Source organism: Phycodurus eques, chromosome 10 (genome assembly GCF_024500275.1).
Source record: "Phycodurus eques isolate BA_2022a chromosome 10, UOR_Pequ_1.1, whole genome shotgun sequence".
NCBI lineage: Eukaryota > Metazoa > Chordata > Actinopteri > Syngnathiformes > Syngnathidae > Phycodurus > Phycodurus eques.
The window spans coordinates 15,737,755-15,761,139 of NC_084534.1; the positions used below are offsets into that span (position 1 = coordinate 15,737,755).

The 23,385-nt window shown below is 42.9% G+C and overlaps 1 protein-coding gene across 1 annotated transcript in view; it reads right to left on the reverse strand.

The window, feature by feature from the left end:
* Nucleotides 1–23,385, reverse strand: part of dip2bb (disco-interacting protein 2 homolog Bb) — a 47,466-nt gene that overhangs the window by 6,134 nt on the left and 17,947 nt on the right. Inside the window, 33 exon segments of the mRNA XM_061687293.1 lie at nt 172–233; nt 330–500; nt 592–760; nt 849–979; nt 1,951–2,060; nt 2,172–2,283; nt 2,600–2,721; nt 2,800–2,923; nt 3,023–3,103; nt 4,115–4,227; nt 5,091–5,292; nt 5,464–5,578; nt 9,742–9,869; nt 9,947–10,027; nt 10,110–10,246; nt 10,326–10,465; nt 11,095–11,209; nt 11,293–11,412; nt 11,489–11,582; nt 11,882–11,946; nt 12,043–12,145; nt 13,346–13,455; nt 14,306–14,351; nt 14,353–14,430; nt 14,514–14,624; nt 15,908–15,999; nt 16,193–16,390; nt 16,998–17,117; nt 17,507–17,524; nt 17,677–17,823; nt 18,877–19,203; nt 19,286–19,411; nt 23,039–23,191. Coding sequence (XP_061543277.1) covers nt 172–233; nt 330–500; nt 592–760; nt 849–979; nt 1,951–2,060; nt 2,172–2,283; nt 2,600–2,721; nt 2,800–2,923; nt 3,023–3,103; nt 4,115–4,227; nt 5,091–5,292; nt 5,464–5,578; nt 9,742–9,869; nt 9,947–10,027; nt 10,110–10,246; nt 10,326–10,465; nt 11,095–11,209; nt 11,293–11,412; nt 11,489–11,582; nt 11,882–11,946; nt 12,043–12,145; nt 13,346–13,455; nt 14,306–14,351; nt 14,353–14,430; nt 14,514–14,624; nt 15,908–15,999; nt 16,193–16,390; nt 16,998–17,117; nt 17,507–17,524; nt 17,677–17,823; nt 18,877–19,203; nt 19,286–19,411; nt 23,039–23,191 — 4,021 coding nt within the window.

Consider the following 23,385-nt stretch of genomic DNA (forward strand, 5'->3'; position numbering starts at 1 on the left):
GGAGCTGTTCAAAACAATCGTTTAATGTACATTGAATAGAAAAAAACTTAAATTTGGACTGAAAGAGACAAGTTAATGTTTGATTAAATGTAACTGGGTTTTGCCATTGAAGTTACTACAGTGAAGAAATACTACGAGTGTAGAAGGCATGGCGATCAGTGTTGATGTTACCTGTCATGGCGGAGGGACTTCATGTCCACATACACTGTGCATGGATCAGGACCAGTAGTACCCTACCACAAACACGCGTATATACAGCATTTGCATTATGCTCCAGATTTGCTCAAGATATGAAACACATCTTTGGACTCAAGGTGAAGCTGACTGACCTGCAGGCAGACAGCCAAATTAACTCTGGAGCCAAAAGCAGTGCTGACGGCTCTAGTTGACAATCCCAGGTCTTTAAACAGCTTGGAGAAGGAATGCGTCAGGGCCAGGCGAGGGCGCTCCTCTGCAACCACCACACAACTCCGCACGCATGACAGGTTGACCCCACGGGCCTGGAAAAAAAACACGCAAAGAAAGTTTCTCAAGTCTGAATACAAGCACAAAGCTGTATTCCTCCTCAACTATAAGGATGGCAGTGTGCACCTTGAGCAACTCTGTTTGCGTGCCCAGCCCTTTTGTGCAAAACTCCATGACGGAGTAAGAGCAGAAGGTGTCTCTGACGCGGTATTGACTGAGGGTGCTCAGCCACAGAGACAAACAGCTCTCCAGCTCAAAAGGAGGTATGAGGATGGATTGGTGACCTGAGTAAACACTGCAGTACAATAAATCAAAGCAAGACAGCGTTAAAGGATAGCATACAGTACAAATTGAAAGTGTGTTGCAAGTTTAAATTACTGTACCTAGCGAGGCACCACAAGACAAAGCCCAGACCGCAGTAAGGATCCAGGCAGATGGCGATTTGGCGAGAAGAGTAGAGCTCACACTGCAGCTTTATAGAGCGGCACAGTGCACTGACTGCTGCATGCGAGATCTGAACAACAAAGAGACATTAGTGAATACTATACCACCGAATGGATGTGTCTATGAACAGCGATATAGATTAGATGGGCCTGGTTCTGTTTGAATCCCTCGCCATAGAGCTGCATCAATTGTAGTCCGTGTGCATTTGTTCATTAATAAACAAATGACTGAACAATTGTATCACTAGCTTCAACATCTTTCGGATTAGAGCATTTTTCATTTGGATGACCAGACTGTGAGTACAGGGTTACATGCATTAACCCAGTGGTTCTCAACCTTTGTACACCATGTGCCACCTGAAAAAAATACTTGGCTGCCAAGTGTTCATCAAACTGTTTGCACGTTTTATTCCTAAAAAAGTATTTTCAATATTATTATAAGCAACTGTAATAGGCTGCTGTGCAGAATTTGAACATTAACGGAATATTAAGAAACATGACTTAAACTATGATGCAATTAAAATGTATTGACGTGTATAATGTCAAATAAAAACAGTACCTATATAAAAGTTTGAAAACGAGATTTAATGCAAATGTGTTGTACTTACAAGTTAATAAATGTTTACTGGATTAAGGAAAAAGCCACTGTAACATTTTGCACAATGAGAACATTTAATTCAGTGATTGTTCATGCACCTCTAGAGGGAGCCATCATACAACTAGTGGTACCCAGACCACACTTTGAGGATCACAGCATTTGGACAGAAATATTGGGACACCTGTCTATTACAAAAAAAGGGAAGTGCAAAATCTATAGTTTGCCCAACCTTCGAAGCTATAAATGATCTCACTCCACTGGACCACAAGACTGCCTGTGTGATTTTTTGGTGTCTATTCATCCAAAAGAAATCATTGATGTTGGACTACAAGGGGCGTAGCTCAGTAACTACCTTCAATTCTTCCCCATGAACTCTTCCGAAAACATATTTGTCCACCTTTGGAAGAAAATCCTACTTAAACTTAAATCTTATTTAAATCTCACCTTGACCCCAGTGAGCATGCCAGTAGTGGAAACACTGAAGTCCAGATATGCTATCATCTCTGCTGTGGGGGGTTTATAGATTTGAGGAGGCCGGCGGCGAGGAAGGTCATCTGCAAACAACAACAGTCATATAAAGGAAGTTAGCCACATAAAGAAAAGTTACAATTTAATATATACTTAATGAACTGTAGAAAGTGTAGGAAGAATTGCATGTAGCTTACCAGTGTCAATGATTGTTGGCCATGTTTTAATGTTTACAGATGCAGCAGCCTCCTTGGAGCGCAGTATGCGCATAAGATTTTGACTTGTGAGGATACATGCCGCTTTGCTGACCTGGTGACAACCAGATGCTAAATTAGAGCTAAATTCATGCAATAAACATATCTTATCTTCCTGACTTTAATCGAGTACAACTCATCTTTTGTCTGTACGCTTACTTATCACAACATTGTGTACAACTACAGAAGCTGGGATCCAAAACAAAACGTTTGTGGTGTACAACTACACTGCATGCCTGACAGTATTAATAACAGTTATTCAGACGTTACTGTATGTTTTAATTTCTTGAGGGTAGAGGAAACATGTCTTATTTATGAATGATCAGCCATGTAAACATCTGAAGCAACATCATCTAACCATAGTAACTTACATCAATGATCATACGGACAGTAGGAAGAGTGGCCGCTAGGTTCTGAGGGTGTGGAGGTCTGACGTTTACGGGCACACAGCCAGCGTAGAGGCATCCATAAAATGACGCGATCAAGTCAATACCTTACACAATGAGATGATGAAAAGTCAGCAAATCAATCAATCAATCAAATCAATGGGAATAACAGCAGCGGAACCTACCAGGAGGATAAAGTAACACAACGTTCTCGCCAGTGTTGATGCTGCCTTTCTCCATGAGCGCGGCGGCGATCTTTTCAGCTCGTTTGTGAAGTTGAATGCAGGTCGCCGTGCTCACGACCACACCCTGCAGGATAGGAGGGAATCACAGAGAGAGACAGAGAAACAAAGTGTAAGACATGTGAAACGCTTTATTTTTATATGATTTGTCAGATCAAAGAGCTACCTTGGCGTTAAGAAGCACGTAGAGAACATGATCTGCATCTGTCTGTGCCCTCCACTGTAGAGCCTCCGTCAAGTATTGATGCTGAAATAAAGGTTTTTGTTTCACTTGTAGGAAAGCTTTATTACATGAAATACAGATGGTACGTACAGTCATAAGCCACAATATTAGGTACCCCTGCATAATATAATGCGATCCTAAATTCTACAAAGATCGTAAGGTTCACTTTTGAGTAGCACTGTCAGAGAGGCATTCATTTAACTGTTTATTATTGCGGTTGTGATTTGCAGTGGTGTAAAACTACATTGCATCATACTGACAGTAAGGTTTCAACTCCCGGATCGCTATATGAAGTACCAAAACGTGCAGTGTGATGCAGTGCAGGTCGAAACCATTGTAAACTTTAACCGCTATATTAAACATTTTCTGACAGCAAATATGTGCTTGTATAGGATCCCATTAGAATGTGTAGGTGTACCTAACGAAGTGTCCGTGAGTGTACAGGAGGGCCTTGGGCCCAGATGGGACTCAACGTTATACACCTACACAAAACAAGAGCTGCTGCATTCCTTAACAGACAGCTGCTAAGCATGGAAACAACAATGTCCAAGTACCAAACTCTAGCCAAAACATTTCAGCTTTTAAATAGAGAATTGAAATTAAAAAATAAAACTTAAAATAGCTAATGTGGCATGAAAATGCACATAGTTCTGCATGTGTCAGGCAAGAACAAGCAACCAAAATTAAAGCAAAGTGCAGCACTGGTTAGAGCATGACAAAAATAAGGGGTGGGGGTGGGGGCTGGGGTTCGGGTTCGGGTGAGGAGGAGGATGTTGGAAGGGGCCATGATTCTTACCATGACGGTGGGCCACATACAGAGCTACATCAACAAAGAGAAGTACAAACAGAGAGAGAGTAGTTTTTTTACATCTCAATCTGACCTGTGGCCGACAACAGAGTCTCCATGCCTAACGTTGAACCACCAGACTGAAATCTGAGCATTCTTGCATTGAACATGCATGTACTAGATCCTCTGAGGATGGCTTAAAGAGATTTAAAAGTAGGCAGCTGCTTAAAAGTGGGAGGCCAAACTACCTTCCGGACAAGATCCTGGTCGTCGATCATGCCGAGCTCTCTGCCTGCCGCCTGGGCGATCCTCTTCCCTGCCACCAGGTTTCCCACCATCACAGATGCAGGACCAACACCAACTATAGAAAACATTTGAATTATTTAGTTACTGTATGGCGGCACGGTACACGACTGATTAGCAGATCTTCCTCACAGTTCAGATGACCCGGGTTCAAATCCGGCCTCGCATGTGTGGCGTTTGCATGTTCTCCCAGTGCCCGAGTGGGTTTTCTCTGGGTACTACAGTTTCCTACCACATCCCAAAACATGCATGGTAGGTTCATTGAAAACACTAAACTGCCCGTAGGTGTGAATGTAAATGGTTGTTTGTTTATGTGTAACCTGATATTGGCTGGCGACCAGTTCAGGGTGAACCTGCCTCTCGCCCAGAGCCAGCTGGGATAGGCGCCAGCACGCCCGCGACCCTAGTGAGGATTCGCGGTATGGAAAATGGATGGATGGATAGTGACTTTATTTTAAACGATATTTGACGTAATTGGTGAAAAAAAGCTTAATTATTATTATATATTTCAATTCGATGCTCCTCATCAATCAGTGCTAAGTTTTCAAACTGTAAGGCATTAATGTGCTGTGTCAAGAATCTATTTTAAAGGACATCCAAGATCAGATGCTTAAGGTAGTTGGGGTCAAATACAGCATGAGCACTCGGATAAGGCCTGGTAGGAGAAGAAGTTCTTGTGCATAGTGTGCCTTTACAAAATACCATCATCAACTACAGGCTTGGTATGCATATTACAGTATTTTCAGTCGTGTGTGCAGGTCCGCGTGGAAAGAGATCATTTTGATATTGTCATCTATATGCAAAATTGTTCAAAAATACAAACCTAAAAATACTTTTTTTGATTAAACATACCCTTTATTTTCACTTTGATGTTTACAAATCCAATCCTCATCTCCATCAGCCAAATAAAGACACACATACCTGGCTGCTTCTGACGGGGTTTAGGCAGGTTGGTGACACAAGTGTGAGGACACATGAGGATGTTGCAGGGGTGCAGGTTGCCCTCTAAGAAGAACTGCTTGGTGTCAGAGATGTGGATGCCCCCCAGAGGTGTTTTAGGTAAAGTGTTGGCTGGGACCAGAGCCAGGCAGTAGAGGCCCACCTGGTGGATACTGTCAATTGCCTGCAGAGAAAAGAGATAGAGAAAGTTGACTTCTTTGTAGAGTATACATTATGTTTGATTTTACAGAACATGTAAATCAATAGAGAGACAACTAACTACTAGGCTTAGAACAATTACTCATTACAAGACAATGAGAACTATCAATTTAAAACATCTGAGCTGGGCTAGTACCTGAAGTACCCGGCTCATCCACTGGAAGCTGTCCTCCTCGCTGGCGTCTGGCCTCTGCTCTGCCACAATCACGACCCTCTCGTCGTAGAAAACAGTGACCGAAAACACAGCAATCCTGATACATGGAAAGACAGACACACATGGTAATGGGTTGTAATATCTTCAAAGTACTGTACTCTTTATTAAAAAAAAAAACATTTAAAAAAACTCCCTTTCAATATTGACAAACAAACAGCTCATTCACACACTGACATTGCAGCTAACATCATCCTGCCTACACATCCCTCAGTAACACTTAGGGTTTAACAGTCCGAACTAAAACAGTTCACTGAATATTTCATGACAAAATAGGTCAACTGAAAAAAAATATTATGATTCTGGGAGTGGATGATTCCACTCATGCCATCGTGGCGCAAGTGGCAAAAACTGATTCTTGTCGTCACACTTTTATTTAGACCTTCACCAAAATTTCCTTGAAGCGTATTCCGCCCCTGCAACTAAAAGTATCTGTCCTGCTATTTTCTGTTTTACTACTCTGAAGAGGTGGGTAGCGTAGCCAAAAATTGTACTTCGAGTAGTTACTTTCGAATAAATTTACTCAAGTATAAGTCCCTCCCAAAAATTACTTGAGTACCGGTAAGTGGAGTGTGATTAGATGTGGGGCCGCAGGTTGTTGTGCTTCTAACTGCGAGTTGCACGCTGTTGTTTCCTCCGTTGTTTCTTGCATGCTTCACGTAAACCAGTCACTTTGAAAACCTTGCTTATGTGTGGGGCCTCAGAGACTTTGGGCACTAATTCATAGACTCCAATGTGTGACAATATGGTGACTGAAGGCTCTATTGCCAGTGGACTCGCTACACTTTGGCCGACCCGCCTGTGCCAAGCTAGGCGGTGTCAGCGCAGCGAGGGTATGCGCTTCGCAGAGCGAGATTTTGGTGCATAGAAAGTCTGCCTAAATTTACGCCTGGTCATCCCATGTTTAAGTTGTGGCGCAGGTGATGAAAAGCGATTTTGGTGAATCTGATCAGTATATATGCAAGTAGACAGACACACGAGGTCCTCGGACGTCTGTGGTGGATGACTGATGATGTATTTCAACAGTGGGCATCCAATCCTCTTAATTATTGTAGAAAGAGTATACCGCTAACGTCCAATGCTCCAGTCATGCACGGGTCGCTGAGTCCTCTTCCGCATATATGACGTCACCATGCAAGAGTATTTGTGCTGGACTGAAGTCAGCTGTGGTGACACCCACATCAGTGCAGACATCCCATTTTAAATGCGCTGGGGGCACGCCGGTCCACGGAAGTACAAAAACCGGGTTTAGCCCGCCTCCTCGCAGAATGCGCAGACGGATACAGGAGCCCCGTGGACATGTGGGGTGGATCAGTCGTATTTCATTCATGAATATGTGAACAGCAGACATCGATGCCTCTGAATCATTGCAGACAGCAATTCATTGAACGCCTCATCATTATCATCATCATCATCATAATTAGCCCATTTTTATTTGTTTTAAATCACCCCATTGTCTGTGGACATACTTAAGTCGCCCGCAATTATCACCAGCTCAATTTAACAAAATAAAAGTAGCGGTTCTTTGTTACAAATATACTTGCAAAAATATAAGTATGTTGCATTAAAACTAGTCTGGCGAGTACAATCTATTCCAAAAGTTACTTCAGTTAATGTAACGAAGTAAATACAGTAATAGTAAATGCTACTCACCTCTGCTGACTCTGTTTTGTGTAAAAAAGGACAGTGAAAATGAAATGATGGTGAAAAGATCAATAAAATGAGAAAGCTAATAGTGGAGTCGGACTTCTACATGTTTCTGTACTTCGCCCACAAATTTGACTCCCCTCCTGTGAATGCATACTGACACTGCAAGAACAGTGGAACCTCGATAGAACGGACTAACAGGGACGGGGCGTCGTGCAATATAGCAGATTCTCTGTTACATTGAAGCACTTTTTCTTTTAGGCCAAATGCACCCATATTACAGTACAGTACAAAATTATTGTTTTGTAGGTTTTTTTTCGTGTCCTAAAATCCAGAGTACAGTATAGTAACTTACCATAACCTTTTTATTGTAAATATTAAAAAAAAAAAAAAAGCTTGAAAATGTTTGAAAGTTTCACATTTGAGCCAAACATACCACGCCGGTGTGCTTTGGTCATGGTGACATTGTTGACGTACAGCACTCATCAGAGGTGAGTCGCTTTCATGCGCTGCGAGGAATTAGTGTGCTTCCTAGTTGCCAAAGGCAAACGGCTTGGCAATTTTTTTTTACTGTACCATAAATAGCAGGGACCTACGCAAGGATCCTGTTCGTGGACTTCAGCTCAGCGTTCAACACCATCATCCCTGAACTCCTTTCCTCCAAGCTTCTCCAGCTCAGCGTCTCACCTGCCATCTGCCAGTGGATTTACAGCTTCCTGACGGGCAGAACACAGCAGGTGAGGCTGGGGGAGCCCACCTTATCCACATGCAGCATCAGCACTGGGGCGCCCCAAGGTTGTGTCCTCTCTCCGCTGCTCTTCTCTCTCTACACGAACGACTGCACCTCAACGCACCCGGCTGTCAAACCCCTGAAGTTTGCAGATGACACCACTGTCATCGGCCTCATCAAGGATGGTGACGAGTCTGCATATCGACAGGAAGTGGAGCGGCTGGAGCTGTGGTGCTGCCGACACAACCTGGAGCTGAACACGCTCAAAACTGTAGAAATGTTCGTGGACTTCAGAAGGCATCCTTCACCACAGCTGCCCCTCATGCTGTCCAGCTGCCTTGTGTCAACTGTCGAGACCTTCAAGTTCCTGGGAATTACAATCTCTCAGGACCTGAAGTGGGCAATCAACATCAACTCCGTCCCCAAAAAGGCCCAGCAGAGGATGTACTTCCTGCGGCTTCTGAGAAAGCACGGCCTGCCACCGGAGCTGCTGAGACAGTTCTACACAGCGGTCATCGAATCAGTCCTGTGTTCTTCCATCACAGTCTGGTTTGGCGCCGCTACAAAAAAGGACAAACTCCGACTGCAACGGACAATCAAAACTGCTGAAAGGATTGTCGGTACCCCCCTACCCACCCTTGAGGAATAAGACAACAGCGTGCAAAATCCTCTCGGACTCTCCACATCCCGGTCACCGGCTCCTTCCCTCAGGTAGGCGCTACCGATCAATGCAAACTAGAACTAGCAGACATTCCAACAGCTTCTTCCCTCTTGCAATCAACGTCTTAAACACCTAACCTACAATTCCATTGCAACATGCTCGGCAATTATTTTGTCTCGAGTTTGTCGTCACATTTCTGTGGGGCCATTTATACATTACTCGTGCACTCACTATAGTAGTCTCGCCACACAGCACTACTTGCATATCTGTTGTTGACCAATACTGGCCACTCATGCCAAAGTAGCATCTGCTCCATTTGCACACTGACTGAGGAGTATCTGCAACATTTGCACAATCAACATTGTCCCAGATTATCGCACTACTCGTCACTTTAAACTGCATATACTCGCTTGAAGTCTCGGCGCCCTTTGCACAATGGTCATTGCACCGGACTACTGCAATATTAGTCATTCGAACTGCTCTAAGTGCTAGAGGACTCTGCATCTGTTTGCATAATTGTCAAAAAAATAATAATAATAATGTACAGGCATTACCAGATAACGAGCAACCCTTTATTGCTCAGTGACTGGTTTTTTTTTGTCCTATGTCTTTATGTCTCAAAAGTGTTCTCTGTCAATTGACTGTCTGTTGTCGTACTAGAGCGGCTCCAACTACCGGAGACAAAATTTTGGACATACTTGGCAAATAAAGATGATTCTGATGTTCCAGACTCCAGAGACTTATGTTTTGTATTCCGAAGAGTTAATGCCGCAGAAATGCCTCTCTCTTTCTGAGGAGCACTCTACGTACAATGGAATCATCATCAATGGCCCATATTCAATAAGGCTGTCACGTAGGCACGCGAGGCATGTCTTTTGAAATTGGATCTTGTAAGATTGTACATCTGTGACCTGGAAACACATCAGTCCCATTCTCTGCCTGCCATAGTGCCTGTAAACAACAGCAGCCAATTCTGCAACGAACAGACTTCGTCAATGGCATGTTAAGTGACAAAACCAAACTATTTTCGGACACACTGTTTCGTCTCGATGGTCGTGTTTATCAGCTATCCGTTATACCTGTATAGGGATCTGTTTTATCAAGGTTCCATTGTACAGTAATCCCATATAGCGCTGCAGCTGTAGCATGTTAAATACCCTCTCACCTTCCACGGTAGACAGTCTTGACTGGCTCCACGGCGAGTGCCGTGGCTACTAGGTCGTCAGCATTGTGTCTCCGTCCGCTCACCTGGAGGAGACCCTCAATTTTGCCGACGACAAAGATCAGACTCCCCTGTGAATGCACAGTGGTGTTGTTAGAAAGTAAGGAAGAATTGTTCATGTTAGCACAGATCAAATAGTCCAACTTACTGGTCCAACAAAGCCCAGGAGCCCTGACCGCACAAATGGAATCTCGCCAATGGGAACTCCGTTAGCATTGACCGGTATCACCTGAGCACAAGGACAGAAGGGATGGAAAAATAAAATAAATGAAGAAAACTGTGCAGGAGGAAGTTTAACTCCACTTTCATACCTCAAAGGTGTTTTTGGTGAGCCCAGGCAGGCCGTAGTACATGGTGCCTCCAGCCCGAGAGTTGATTATGATCTCGCCTATCTCATCTGTTTTACACAACTGAGGAGGCCCGTCTGGCTTGACTATGCACATTAGAGCTGGATACACACAAAGTAAAAAAAACATTGTTTATTTTCATGGTTTCCTTAGGCACATTCTCTTGCGCTTTTAGCTCACCTCCTGGCATGACATGCCCTACGTCTTGCACGGTAAGGGCAGAATTCTTGTCCTCCGTGTTGACCCTAATGACACCATGGCTCAGGCCGCCAAGGGAAAGGACGGCACGGGCAGGAAGTGGTGCACCCGGTAATCCAGGTCTATATGAATGAGGGTTTGATCAAACTTTATTGATTGGTCAGCAGCAATAGACTCATTGACTGATCAGCAGAGAAAAAAATATTTAGACTTAAACAGCATTATTTTAAATTGTAGACTTTGGTCATTATCAGTCCTCTGTATAAACGTGGGTCGTAAAAACTGGCACATGGGTACATCAAAAGGCTTTCAATAGTTCTTTCATTTTCTTCTAAAAAGATGCTAAAAGGGTTTTATATGTATGCTGCAAATGTGGAGACAGCACAGTGTGTTTGTGGTTGGCGCGTGTCCCACACAGTTCTGAGGTTTGGGGTTTGAATCTCAGCTCTGACCTTCCTGGGTGGGCTTTGCATGTTCTCCCTGTACTTGTGTGGGTTTTTTTCTGGTACTCCAGCTTCCTCCCACAATCAAAAAACATACATTATGTTAATTAAATGCTCAGAATTGTCCATACAGTAGGTGTGAATGTGAGTGTGAATGCTTGTTTGTCTATATGTGCTTTGCGATTGACTGGCAACCAGTCCCGGGTGTACCCTGCCTCTCGCCCAAATTCAGCTGGGTTAGGTTCCAGCTCACCCGTCGCTAGCTCCAGTAGAAAATGGATGGATCCAAATTTGAGTCAGTGACACACCTGCGTATTGCTACTGTCATGGCCTCAGGGGATGTGGCACAGGGGCAGATGACCTCAGGCTTCAGACCGTGGGATTGGAAAACATTAAGGAAGGCATCACAGGAAGAAACCGACCCTGGAAATAACAACACAAGGAAATAGGCGGGACTCAAGGTATGATTGTGTCATTTGGAAGAAAAAGTCACAGGGATTTCTCACAGGGGTTGGCGCCATCAGCAACAATCAGCATACGTAACGACACCAGGCTGATGTCTCGCTGCTCCCGGTGGGCCATCATGGCCCAGTGCAAGTCCCGACACTTCACCAAAGCTAAACGGGCTGTGGAACAATAGTTAATGTATCACATTACACCCTCTAGCAAGTAATTCTCAGGGTGAGCCAGAAGTGTTTTTACCTTTGTGGATGTGAACTCTTTGCACCCAGGAGAGAGGACATGCCTTCATGACTGCATAGGGGACACTTATAGTGTGGATCCTGTTCATCACAGCCTGTTAGCAAACAACAGCTGATGAAGCAGCTAATAAAACACCCAAATATATATATTTTTTAATTGTGTTGATGTTATGAGTTTTAATAGTGGAATTTAATGAGAAACAGCCCAATGTTTGTGTAGCAAAACACTTGATACATTAATGAGAATTACCCATTCAGACCAACAAAGACAATCGTTTTCAACTAGACAGCTAATGCTGCCAATGCAACTGTTTGTTATTTGTTGGCAAGTGATAACGCAAACTGCCTTGTGAATTCCATTATTATACCTTTGTAACCGTGCACACCCACTCACCGTGAGAACCCCATGCCAGAGACCCATGTTCTTCTTACAGTCTAAAACATTCACTAATGTTTCACCTGTGACAGATAGGACATCAAATTGCTATCAGCTCAGCTGTGATAAACCAAACTCTCGGGCAAAAGAACACGAATAACAAGTCCTTGCTCACTCACCCTCACAGTAGTTGCAGGCCTGGGTCAGCGCCTGGCAGTGGGTCAGCATGGCAACCTTAGACACCGCAACGCCTACCACGGTGCCTTCTTTATTTGCCTTGTACTGTGTAAAGAGGGCGAGAAAGAGCATCAGGACTGTTCAGTTCAGTTGGCCTCCTTTCTTGCATCCAATATTGTCAAGTCAGAGAGGATTTGGTTTGGTATGAATTGATCTGTGTATCCATTTTATATTCCAAAATATCTGATGCATATTATCACAGTTATTAGCACCCATTTTATACCCATGGGCACCATTAAAGTACGATCTGATCTGATCGGTGTTATCGGTATCGGCCGATAATTAGCATTTTATGCTGATGGGCTTTCATGTCATAAGTTAACCTAACATGGTGAAAAATGTTGTCCGCACAAGACATTTAACTCCGCGTCTTTGTCGCGTATGAATCCAAAAAGCTAGTTTACATTTAGCTTCGTCACGTGTCTTGTTGCGCAGTACTGTAACTATCTGACGGGCCAAAATGTTTTTTCAATGTTGTCGGTGAAAAAACATGTCGTCGGTGTGGGACTATTTTGTGGTGTCTCAGACAAACAATACGTAAGTTATTTGCAGTCACAACTGAAGCACGTCATGGGGAACGTCATCGAAATGCTCAATGCTTGTGGAGTTAGGTTATGCAGAAACTCTCCTATATTGCAGAATTTACTTTACTTTCCCCTAGATTGTGCACACTCGGTGACTTAAGCATAATGGAGCTCCCAAATAAATATTCACAATCAATACTAGTTGCGTTAGCTATTGCTAAGAAAACCATTTTACTGAACTAGAAAAATAAAGAATCTATCAATATTAATCACTGGTTAAATCTCATCATAGAATATATTGCATTAGAAAAAATATCTGCGGAGCGAAAAAAAACACAGATAGCTAGCTGGTCACCATTCTTCAACATACTGAACCTAGATGTTTGATTCCTCGGCCTGGGTAGAATGCCATCTGACAATAACAATATTATATTGCAAATGTAATAGTAAAGTTTTGCCTTCTGTGTTCTTTGTTGTTGGTGTTGTTTTTTCACCATGTTAGGTTAATTGTTAATTAACTAAATTGTCCATGTCCAGGTGAATGCGAGTGTGAATGGTTGTTTTTCTATATGTGCCCTGCATTTGACTGGTGACCAGTCCGGTGTGTAATCCGCCTCTCGCCCTAAGTCAGCTGGAATAGGCTACAGCTCACCCGTGACCCTAATGAAAAGTGCTATGGAAAATGGACGGCTAGATAGTTCAAGAAAAGCAGCTTTGTCACCTCTATGTAGGCAGGGTCTGTGTTGGCCGTCGGGATGTGCGGCTGCCAGTCTTTAGAAGGCTTGGTCAGGTACTTTGAGTCCGTAATCACCCACTTCATTCGAGGCCATCCTGCCAGACAAGGGCATCAGTGAAGGTAAACAGATGTAGGCTTCATTTAAAAATAATTGCATCAGACGGAGAACATTCCTGCCTGGAGTCATACTTCTGTTTTTCTTGAACTATTTCATGGGTTACTAAACCAATAAAACTTAGGCATAATAAACAATTAATTGAACATTAAGAATTATATTGATTATGTGGACATGATGAATAGTTTCCAATCAAGACTGAATAGTTTCAGTCTTGATTGGTTTGTGGTCTAAAGAACAACAACATGGCATCAGCTAAAGCGCAGGTGTCAAACTCAAGGGCCAGGGGCAACGTCCAGCCCACCACATCATTTTATGTGGCCCGCGAAACAAATCATGTGCGTCAACATCCATGATTCTTGCTAAAATTGACATATGGAATACATAACCTGAGAAATTCCAAGCATTTTTTGTTACCACACCGCTTTTTACAGTAACTTGAACAATAATTCCACAAACCATTACCCTGGACTTCTTATTTCAAAACTATTTATCCATCAATTTGTTGTGTATATGTAATTGTATTATGAGGCGATTAAACATTTATATAGTTTCACAGTCGTAACGGCCCTCTAAGGGAAACCGTAAATATAATGCGGCTCGTGACAAAAATGAGTTTGACAGGCATTAAAGCCTCCATCCACACTACTGACTTCTGCTAACTTGCCTGGTGAGCACTAATCTGCTCAATACGACACTGGCCTCGAAACAGGAGTGCAGAACATTCTGAGAGATTCTCCCACCTGATTATAGCCAACATATAATTGTTGATGAAGGGAATGTATTCAATGATCCTTAATGCTGATATGATTTGTCAACTTTGCACTAACCTTTGAATTGCATTATTTCCCCAGTGGGGGTCTTGGGTAGACCCTTTCAGACAGATCTCACTGGTCAGCGCCAGGCCCACACCACAGCTACCAAGGAGAAAGCCCACCTGGCTGATGCCTGCATCCTACATGGCCCCCATATGCACACACAAACACACGTTAATTATATTAATTCCTAAGGAACAGAAACACTAAAGGAACACCTCACCTTACGTGAGAGCGGCACCTCTATTGGTACAGGTATGACCTCAGCCAGGAGGCAGCCATAGAAGGCTACCCAGAACATCCCAGGGTCACTGTTGGGGTACACAAGTGCCACCTACAAAGCCATTGAACAGATTGTGTTGTTGTTGTTATTTTTAAAAACAAAAAAACACCAGCTGGATATCCACATAAACAAAACGTCATTGTGGTATGCCCTTTTATGTTTGTTTGTGCATCCGTATGTGAGCAGACCATTCTCTCCCTCACTAGGGATGAGATAATATGATGAGAATGTATCATTTTTTATCCTGGAATAGGGGGGGAATGGGTCTGTCGAGACTCAAATGAATTCCCCATACAGTCGACCACCGCACATTCGCGGTTTGGCAGTCGCAAATATACGCTTGGGGAGATTTTTTTTTCTGAACCAAACCCGCTGAATCCACAAAAATCCCTGTCTTTTCTATGACATGGCAAAAAAGTCTGAAATGAATGTTTTTCATTTTCATGACAAAATACTGTTTCCAGTTTGTATGTATTTTGGGAGAACAGTTTTAAGGTTAAGAGTGGTTAAAATGTCCAGTTTAGTTTGTCATAGTCTCACATGTATCTAGTATGAGTACATATGGGATGTGAACAGCCGCGTTGAACACAGCACTTAACTAATTTGCTAAATAAAATAAACATCAGCACTTTACCTTTCAGCATCCATCGAGCAGTATTTTATCCATCATCTGAATACAATATCTGCCCATTAATTGTTAGCGCTTTGTTAATTCATCTTGTTGTCGAGGTCACCTAGCTGGCAGAAGTTAGTTTTTCGATGCTCTTATTTTTGTAACACATCCCGGAACTACATGGACCAAGCAGGCACCCACGAAAGAGATCTGCCATAAACTGTTTCCTGTACAGTCCTGCATTTTTAAGAGCAGCAATGTTTAAAGATGTTTTGTAAGTGTATGAAATGCTATTCAAGTGTTTAAGAATTGTGGTATCTTTGTGGTCTAAACTATTATACGCAATTAAAACTTCCCTTAATACAAATTACATCACTTTTAGGGGGTGTCAATTATACACAGAAATTCGGTAATCGTGGCCTGGCTCGGAACCTATCCTTTGTGTTTCTCGGAGAAAGAAGTTGGACATTAGGAAAAGACAGATGGGACGCTTTCCTCTGTCCATATTTCATACGAAAATGATCTTAGCACATGTGCCACCCTTCCACAAAGTTTAAAGGAAATTGGAAATTGCACTGTAGTTTTTTTGTTTTTTAAGAAATCCCGTGAACTAACAAATCAAAAACAAAAAGCAATCAAAAAAATACCTCCACCCTTTGCACAAGAGATAACAGTATTATCTTGTTGACGTGATGCTTGTGGAACTCTTTTGTGTTCTCACCCTGTCTCCGGGCTTAAGAATCTGCTCATTTTTGGTGCCCAGTTTGTTTAGGAGAGTGTACGCAAGTTTCACACTGCGACTCCACAGCTTCCCTAAAAGACAGAGGGACGGAGAGTGACAGTATTACACATTTAAACGCTGCCAAAGAAAAAGTATTGTATTACAGTACATCTAAAATCATGAACTATCTTTGAAGCGTTTAACCTCAGTTGCTTGCACGCTATTATTGTCAATATTGTATATAGCAATCAATATTGCAGTGATATCAATACAACCACGTCTCACCATAAGTCAGCGTGTAGAGCGGTTTGCCTGTTATGTCGAGAGCTGTGAGGGCAGGGCTTTTCCCCTGGGTCGCTCCCCATCGGGCCAAAGCAGCCTGCAGTGCTGGGGGCCAATTACTGACCACACCCAGGGGCTCGCCCTTCACCGGGATGATCTGACGGCCCTCTGGCTTTGGTGTGTTGGGGTCTGGCTGGGGGACTGAGTTAGACAGAACGTCAGAACAGCATTGTTACACTATAAGGGCATTAACAGGTAGTAAGGGGGTGCAAAAAAAAAACAACAACAACAAAAAGCAATAATACAATAATAAAAATTTAAAATATTATAGCTTTAATTGGCCAAAAGCTAAGGTAGGGAGGAGTAACTAGATCGTTCCCCGGGCGCTTCAGCTGCCTCCTGCTCCAGTGTGTTCCACTAACATGTGGATGTGTTCACTGTGATGGGTTAAATGCAGAGAACAAATTTTGTGCGCATGCATGCATGTTCATGACAATAAAAGATGATTCTTCTTCTTCTTTATTGGCACTCAAGTCCATGTATGTAGGTTATCCACATTTTAAAATTATACTACTACATTACAATATTTTGCAAATTAATTTGCAGTCCCTAATGTTATGGCTTGTGGGACACCCCCACCACACACACACACACACACACACACACACACACACACACACACACACAAACGCAGAGTTTGAGAAACATTGATCAGTACTGTATGTAAATGTCATTTGGCACATCGACGGTATTGCATGTGCGTACGTGTGTATGACATGATGACATGATAACAGCTGTAGTGTCTCACCTTCTACTATCTCCTCAGAGTCGTCTGTGAAAAATTCACTAAGGGGGGGCCTCTTTGGTCTTTTCAGCGTGTTGAGTAGCTGCTGGATCTTAGTGGACACCCTGCTGTTCACTGGAACTCCTACAAGGCCAAGGGACGGGGGTGATGGAGGGTCAGGGTGAATTTGCGGGGAGACACTCTGCTCATGCACACGCTAACAAAAGTATAGCTGTTTGAGCATTGTATTATCTCACAGTCTGCTGCTCATCAACCCACAAAATTGTGACTAATCACATTTGTCTTGAATCCATTGTTATCAAGTTTGGGAATGAATAAGCAGCACACGCTGAGTGGAATCATCACAAGGAAAACAAGGTGAGAGTGGGGTCAAGAGTGTTTTTGGCATGGGATTGCATGTCCATCGTGTGTACTGATTTCTGTATGCATTACTTACAAACAATAGGGAGAATAAGGGTAAAAATTGCAAAGACACAAGGCTGCGGACAAAATACATGAAGGTATTTCCTTACTCTGCAGATTAATTCTTCCTACCAGTCAGTCAAAAATGTGACAGGGCAGAAAAAGAGCGAGAGCAGAAGAAAGCTGATTAATGTCATAGTTGGAATTCAATTGAGAGAAAGATTGAGAGGCATGCTGCCATAAGCATACGCAAACAAAAGGTCACAAGGTAGACAATTACCGTCTGCAGTCTCCATCATGCTGGAGCGGCTCTGCCCTCGACTCATCCCACGGACTGTAGCGTTGGAGGGCAAGTCAACCCGCGGGCCTCTGGCTGGAGGGACGACAGCGGTCACATCTGGAGGCGGGGCGCTGTTCTCAGGGGGGGCTGTGGTTAAGGGGATGGCGGACGACCCAATTTAATCAACGGTAGCATTTGTATTAGTTTATTAACTCTATGATGATGATATATATCCGTGATGCTGCTATGACAAGTCTAAGATAGAAGATGCTTACTACAGGGTTAAATTTTGAAGCCCCTGCCTCTCGGCGCTCCCGGGATGCTCTTAGTGTCATTCCCCGCGGGCCTGAAGCATTCACTTTGAAAACAACTGTATTCAAAGCAAGCCCAATTGGGTGAATACCACAGCTAAAATGGAATATGACCCCAGTCCTATTTTGTGGGTTTCCCCGATCGGACTGGGGCCCTGATTAGGAGGGATGGGCGGGGGCATTCGTATTGCGCCGCTAGAGGTGAAATTGTTGGACCGGCGCAAAGACTAGCGAGGGCAAAAGCATTTGTCAAGAATGTTTTCATTAATTAAGAACGAAAGTCGGAGGGTCGAAGAGGATCAGAGACCGCCGTAGTTCTGACCATAAACGATGCTGATCCAGCGGCGTTATTCCCATGACCTACCAAACCGCTTCCGGGAAACTAAAGTCTTTCGGTTACAGGGGGAGTATAGATGTAAAGCTGAAAATGAAAGGAATTGAGGGAAGGGCAACAACAGGAGTAGAGCAATGGAAAGGCCTTCATCCTCTGCTATATTAAAACTAAAACCACGAGAATAGACTCGCAATATTGCACCTTTTCCTCTTAAATTCCAACCATTCATCCATTTTCAATACCACTTATCCTGTTCAGGGTTGTGGGATGCAGGAGCCTACCCCAGCTGAAAAAAGGCGGACGACACCCTTGACGAGAAGCCAGTCAGTCGCAGGGCGCAATGTACCACTACACCATCAGTGAATCTTCGTTTAAATCACTTCACTTAAAATTTAAAAAAATATTTTCGGTGTGCCCATACATAAGGCACCACAACCTATTCAGAGCTATAAATGAATTACAGGTCACTAAAAATGTATCATACCCTCTTGTAACGAGACTATTCTGTCAAAAATGTCGAACAAGTGTTCAGCTAGACGCAATGTACTGGCTCACCGATGCGACTATTAGCCATCAAGTCGGTGATGGCGGCAGCGTGCGGCGGCGCCGGCTCGTGCTGGGGCTGGTAGTGCGGCTGGTACTGAGGCTTGTACAGAGGTTGGTACTGAGGCTTGTACTGAGGCTGAGGCTGGTTGTGAGGCTGCGGCTTGGCCTCTCCATGGGACAAGGTGGAGGACGCCGATGACGATGTGGACGAGCCCTGGGCAGAGCGATAGATCCAGCAGTCGGGGCCCTGCAGACTGGGATTGAACAAAGGGGCGGGGACGACCACAGACGACTGCCTGCGCACGGATGTCTCGTCCTCAGAGGCCGATGAGGAGTCTGAGGGGAAATGGTGAGCCATTAGAATGAAAAAAGTAACTGACTTAAGTCTCTAAAAAATCTCCATGCCATTTTCCCTTACCAGGTGGCGTGCGTGTTTCAATGGGGGACGGCACATAGGTTGAACGCCGTTTAGTAGGCATGGGCAGTGCTATCTTTTCTTCTTTATGTTTAGCCAAAGCAGCTTGTACTGCTTCAGAGTGGATATCTGATAAAACAGATCAAAAACATGTTAATAGACCAAAAATAAATTTACTGCTGTTAAAATAATACTTGTAATCTTTGTTGTATACATGCATACAAAATTTTCAGCTAAAACTGCTTTACAAAGAAGAAAATGAAGAAATAAACTAAATACAATACAGAGTTAACCTGCATTATTTCCAATTCGCTACTAGTAAATTTACATATTTGCAGATTATTATTACTTATTTTTAAGTATCCACCATTATTTGTGAAAAATCACACCTAGTGGCTGTTTTTGTGCTAAGGTCAAAGACCTAATATAAAGGATGCCTTGGTGAACGTGAGGGGAGGACCTTCTATTAAGTGATGTTTTGCCGTCATCTCGTAGCATTTAGCTTTTTAAGGGGGGTAAAGTACTTGCGGATTTTTGCTATTCGCGGCAGAGCTCCATCCTGGGGAAACGCTGTACATTACATGTTAGAAGATTCATTAAACATAAAGGTTTAATATATATAAAATTATGTTACTCAGACACCATTTAACCCCAGAAATGTATCTTTTTTTTTTTTTTTTTTTTAAAACCTTTTCAAAATGTGGAATTTTGATCATTACATAGTTATTAACGGTGTAAAATAATATGTTGTACATCTGTATTTTCAAATGTTTTGTCATATAATTCTTTGACATGGAAATTATTATCACGATTAAAGTAACAAAATATATAATTTAAAAAGTTAAGGAAAAACATTAACAAGCAATTACATAGAATATTTTCACATTTCATTTGAAAATATCTTTTTAGGTGGCTTCAAATATATACACCCTTTTCATACAGCAGTCTTTTTAAAAAGATATCGATATCTTAAATTAGGTAATTTTGTAATCCTACTCAGAGACAGATAAAACAACAAAGATAAACATTGCTTTATTCTGTACAGAAAGAGCTTTGTAAGTGTTACGTTTTGGAACGTCTGTAATCATTTTAGTTTTGTTAAATAATCTGTTCACTCGAAGAAAGGCTGTGTTTTCTCGCTGAAAGCGTAATCACAACAAGAGCAGGCTAACTGTTCATTAACCCACGCACATGATTGCAGATGCTTTCACTTGATGACACCCACAGGCAGATAGAAAGGACTTACTTGAGCAGCCACGCGTTCACAGTGTGTATAAGCAACCCACACGGTGACACATAGCATCTCCTGGCTTAATTCAGGCATCAAAACATAAAACATCAAGTGCAGCTCACATTGAGCATCCCAATTACATAACTACTGACCTTCTGCACATATTTGAGCCTGCCGCAGGAGAGAGGACGATTCCTTTCACATCTGAGAGGTTAAGTACGTCTCCATGGCGATAGCAAAGTGGGGGATCCTGACGTGCTTTCCTTCAGCAAAGCTGAGTCACTGCTATTAAGTCCCTTACCAAAACTAGCTTTTCACTTTTATCCATTAAATACAAAACTAATTTCCCAATAGGATATTTCAACCCTTTTAATATTCAAAACTTGAATACTTGTAGAACACATTTTAGTAAGTCTTAACATAATAAGCCAGTTCAGTCAATTGTACCAGTCATTAGGGCTCTTTATGCCCCAATGGGAGTTAATAAATACTTTTATCCCCATTGTTTCTGAACAAAAAGGGTCAGTGTTGTATTTTAAATTTCTTCTGGCCACAGGAGAGCTGCTGATAAGAAGAGGAGGAAAAAGAGAGCAAAGAGGTGTGTGTTGGTCTGGAGGGAGTTTAATTTTAAAGCCTCACATCTTCCGCCTGCACTCCACTGCTTGGCTATCTTCCCCCCTAGAAAAACATTCCTGTGGTCTCCACAAGGCCTCCTCCTACATGGCTAGGAAGTGATGTCACTTCGCAAAGGGACGGTCCTCATTGAGTAGGCTCCCAGCTTCTAGGTTGTCTCTTAGGATAACATCACTGTGCTTTTCTAATATACAGTGGGTACGGAAAGTATTCAGACCCCTTCAATTTTTCACTCTTTTTTTTTTATATTGCAGCCATTTGCTAAAATCATTTAAGTTCATTTTTTTCCACATTAATGTACAAACAGCACCCCATCCTGACAGAAAAAAACAGAATTGTTGAAATATTTGCAGATTTATCAAAAAAGAAAAACTGAAACATCACACAGCCATGTGTATACAGACCCTTTGCTCAGTATTTAGTAGAAGCACCCTTTTGAGCTAACACAGCCATGAGTCTTTTTGGGAATGATGCAACAAGTTTTTCACACCTGGATTTGGGGATCATCTGCCAATCCTCCTTGCATATCCGCTCCAGTTCAGTTCGGATGGTGAGCGTTGGTGAGCAGCCATTTTCAGATGTTTCCAGAGATGCTCAATTGGGTTTAAGTCAGGGCTCTGGCTGGGCCAGTAAAAAACAGTCACGAAAGCCACTCCTTCGGCATTTTGGCTGTCTGCTTAGGGTCATTGTCTTTTTTTAAGGTGAACCTTCGGCCCAGTCTGAGGTTCGGAGCACTCTGGAGAAGGTTTTCGTCCAGGATATCCCTGTACTTGGCCGCATGCATCTTTTCTTCGATTGCAACCAGTCGTCCTGTCCCTGCAGCTGAAAAACACACCCACAGCATGATGTTGCCACCACCATGCTTCACTGTTGGGACTGTATTGGACATACAGTGCCTGGTTTTCTCCACACATACCGCTTAGAATTGAGACCAAAGATTTCGATCTTGGTCTCATCAGACCAGAGAATCTTATTTCTCACCATCTCGGAGTCCTTCCGGTGTTTTTTAGCAAACTACTTGCAGGCTTTCATGTGTCTGAGGAGAGGCTTCCGTCGGGCCACTCTGCCATAAAGCCCCGAGTGGTGGAGGGCTGCAGTGATGGTTGACTTTCCAGAACTTTCTCCCATCTTCCGACTGCATCTCTGGAGCTCGGTCACAGTGATCTTTGGGTTTTTCTTTACCTCTCTCACCAAGGCTCTTCTCCCCCGATTGCTCAGTTTGGCTGGACGGCCAGCTCTAAGAAGGGTTCTGGTCGTCCCAAACATCTTCCATTTCAGGATTATGGAGGCCACTGTGCTCTTTGGAACCTTAAGTGCAGCAGAATTCTTTTTGTAACCTTGGCCAGATCTGTGCCTTGCCACAATTCTGTCTCTGAGCTCTTCAGGCAGTTCCTTTGACCTCATGATTCTCATTTGCTCTGACATGCGCTGTGAGCTGTAAGGTAAGGTATAGACAGGGCTTTCCTAATCAAGGCCAATCAGTATAATCAAACACAGCTGGACTCCAATGAAGGTGTAGAACCATTTTAAGGATGATCAGAAGAAATCGACAGCACCCGGGTTAAATATATGAGTGTCACAGCAAAGGGTCTGAATACTAATGGCTGTGTGATATTTCAGTTTCTCTTTTTTAATAAATTGCAAAATTTTCTACAATAAATTTTTTATCTGTCAATATGGGGTGCTGTGTGTACATTAATGAGGAAAAAATGAACTTAAACGATTTTAACAAATGGCTGCAATATAACAAAGAGTGAAAGATTTAAGGGGGTCTGAAAACTTTCGGTACCAACTGTATATACAAATAAAAAGTGGGTCTGTGTCAAGCCTCACACATTTACACATATGAACAATGCTGATTTTGTTCCTCTTTTATAAGTAGCATTTCGGACCTGATCTGTAGCGGTCATCCCTGGTTCCTCCACTGCGATGTGTTCTACGGGAACGTCGTTCACGGTAACGGGATGCGCTAGAGGGGGGAGGCCTGTGGCTGGAAGAGTAGCTGGTAGCAGGTGGCTGTACATTGTTCCTAGTTGGCGGTTCCACTGTTGAAAATCAAAAATAATAAGGCTTAAACACACACAGACAGTATAAAACTCAAAAGAATACTACATAACTTGCTGCTAATTGTAAAATATCACTCAAGTCTCCATGTTTGAGCTCAAAGAGGGAACCATCAATAGAAAATCTAGATAGAGAAGAGTGATGTTTTCCCATGGCTGAACTCAATATTCTTCTA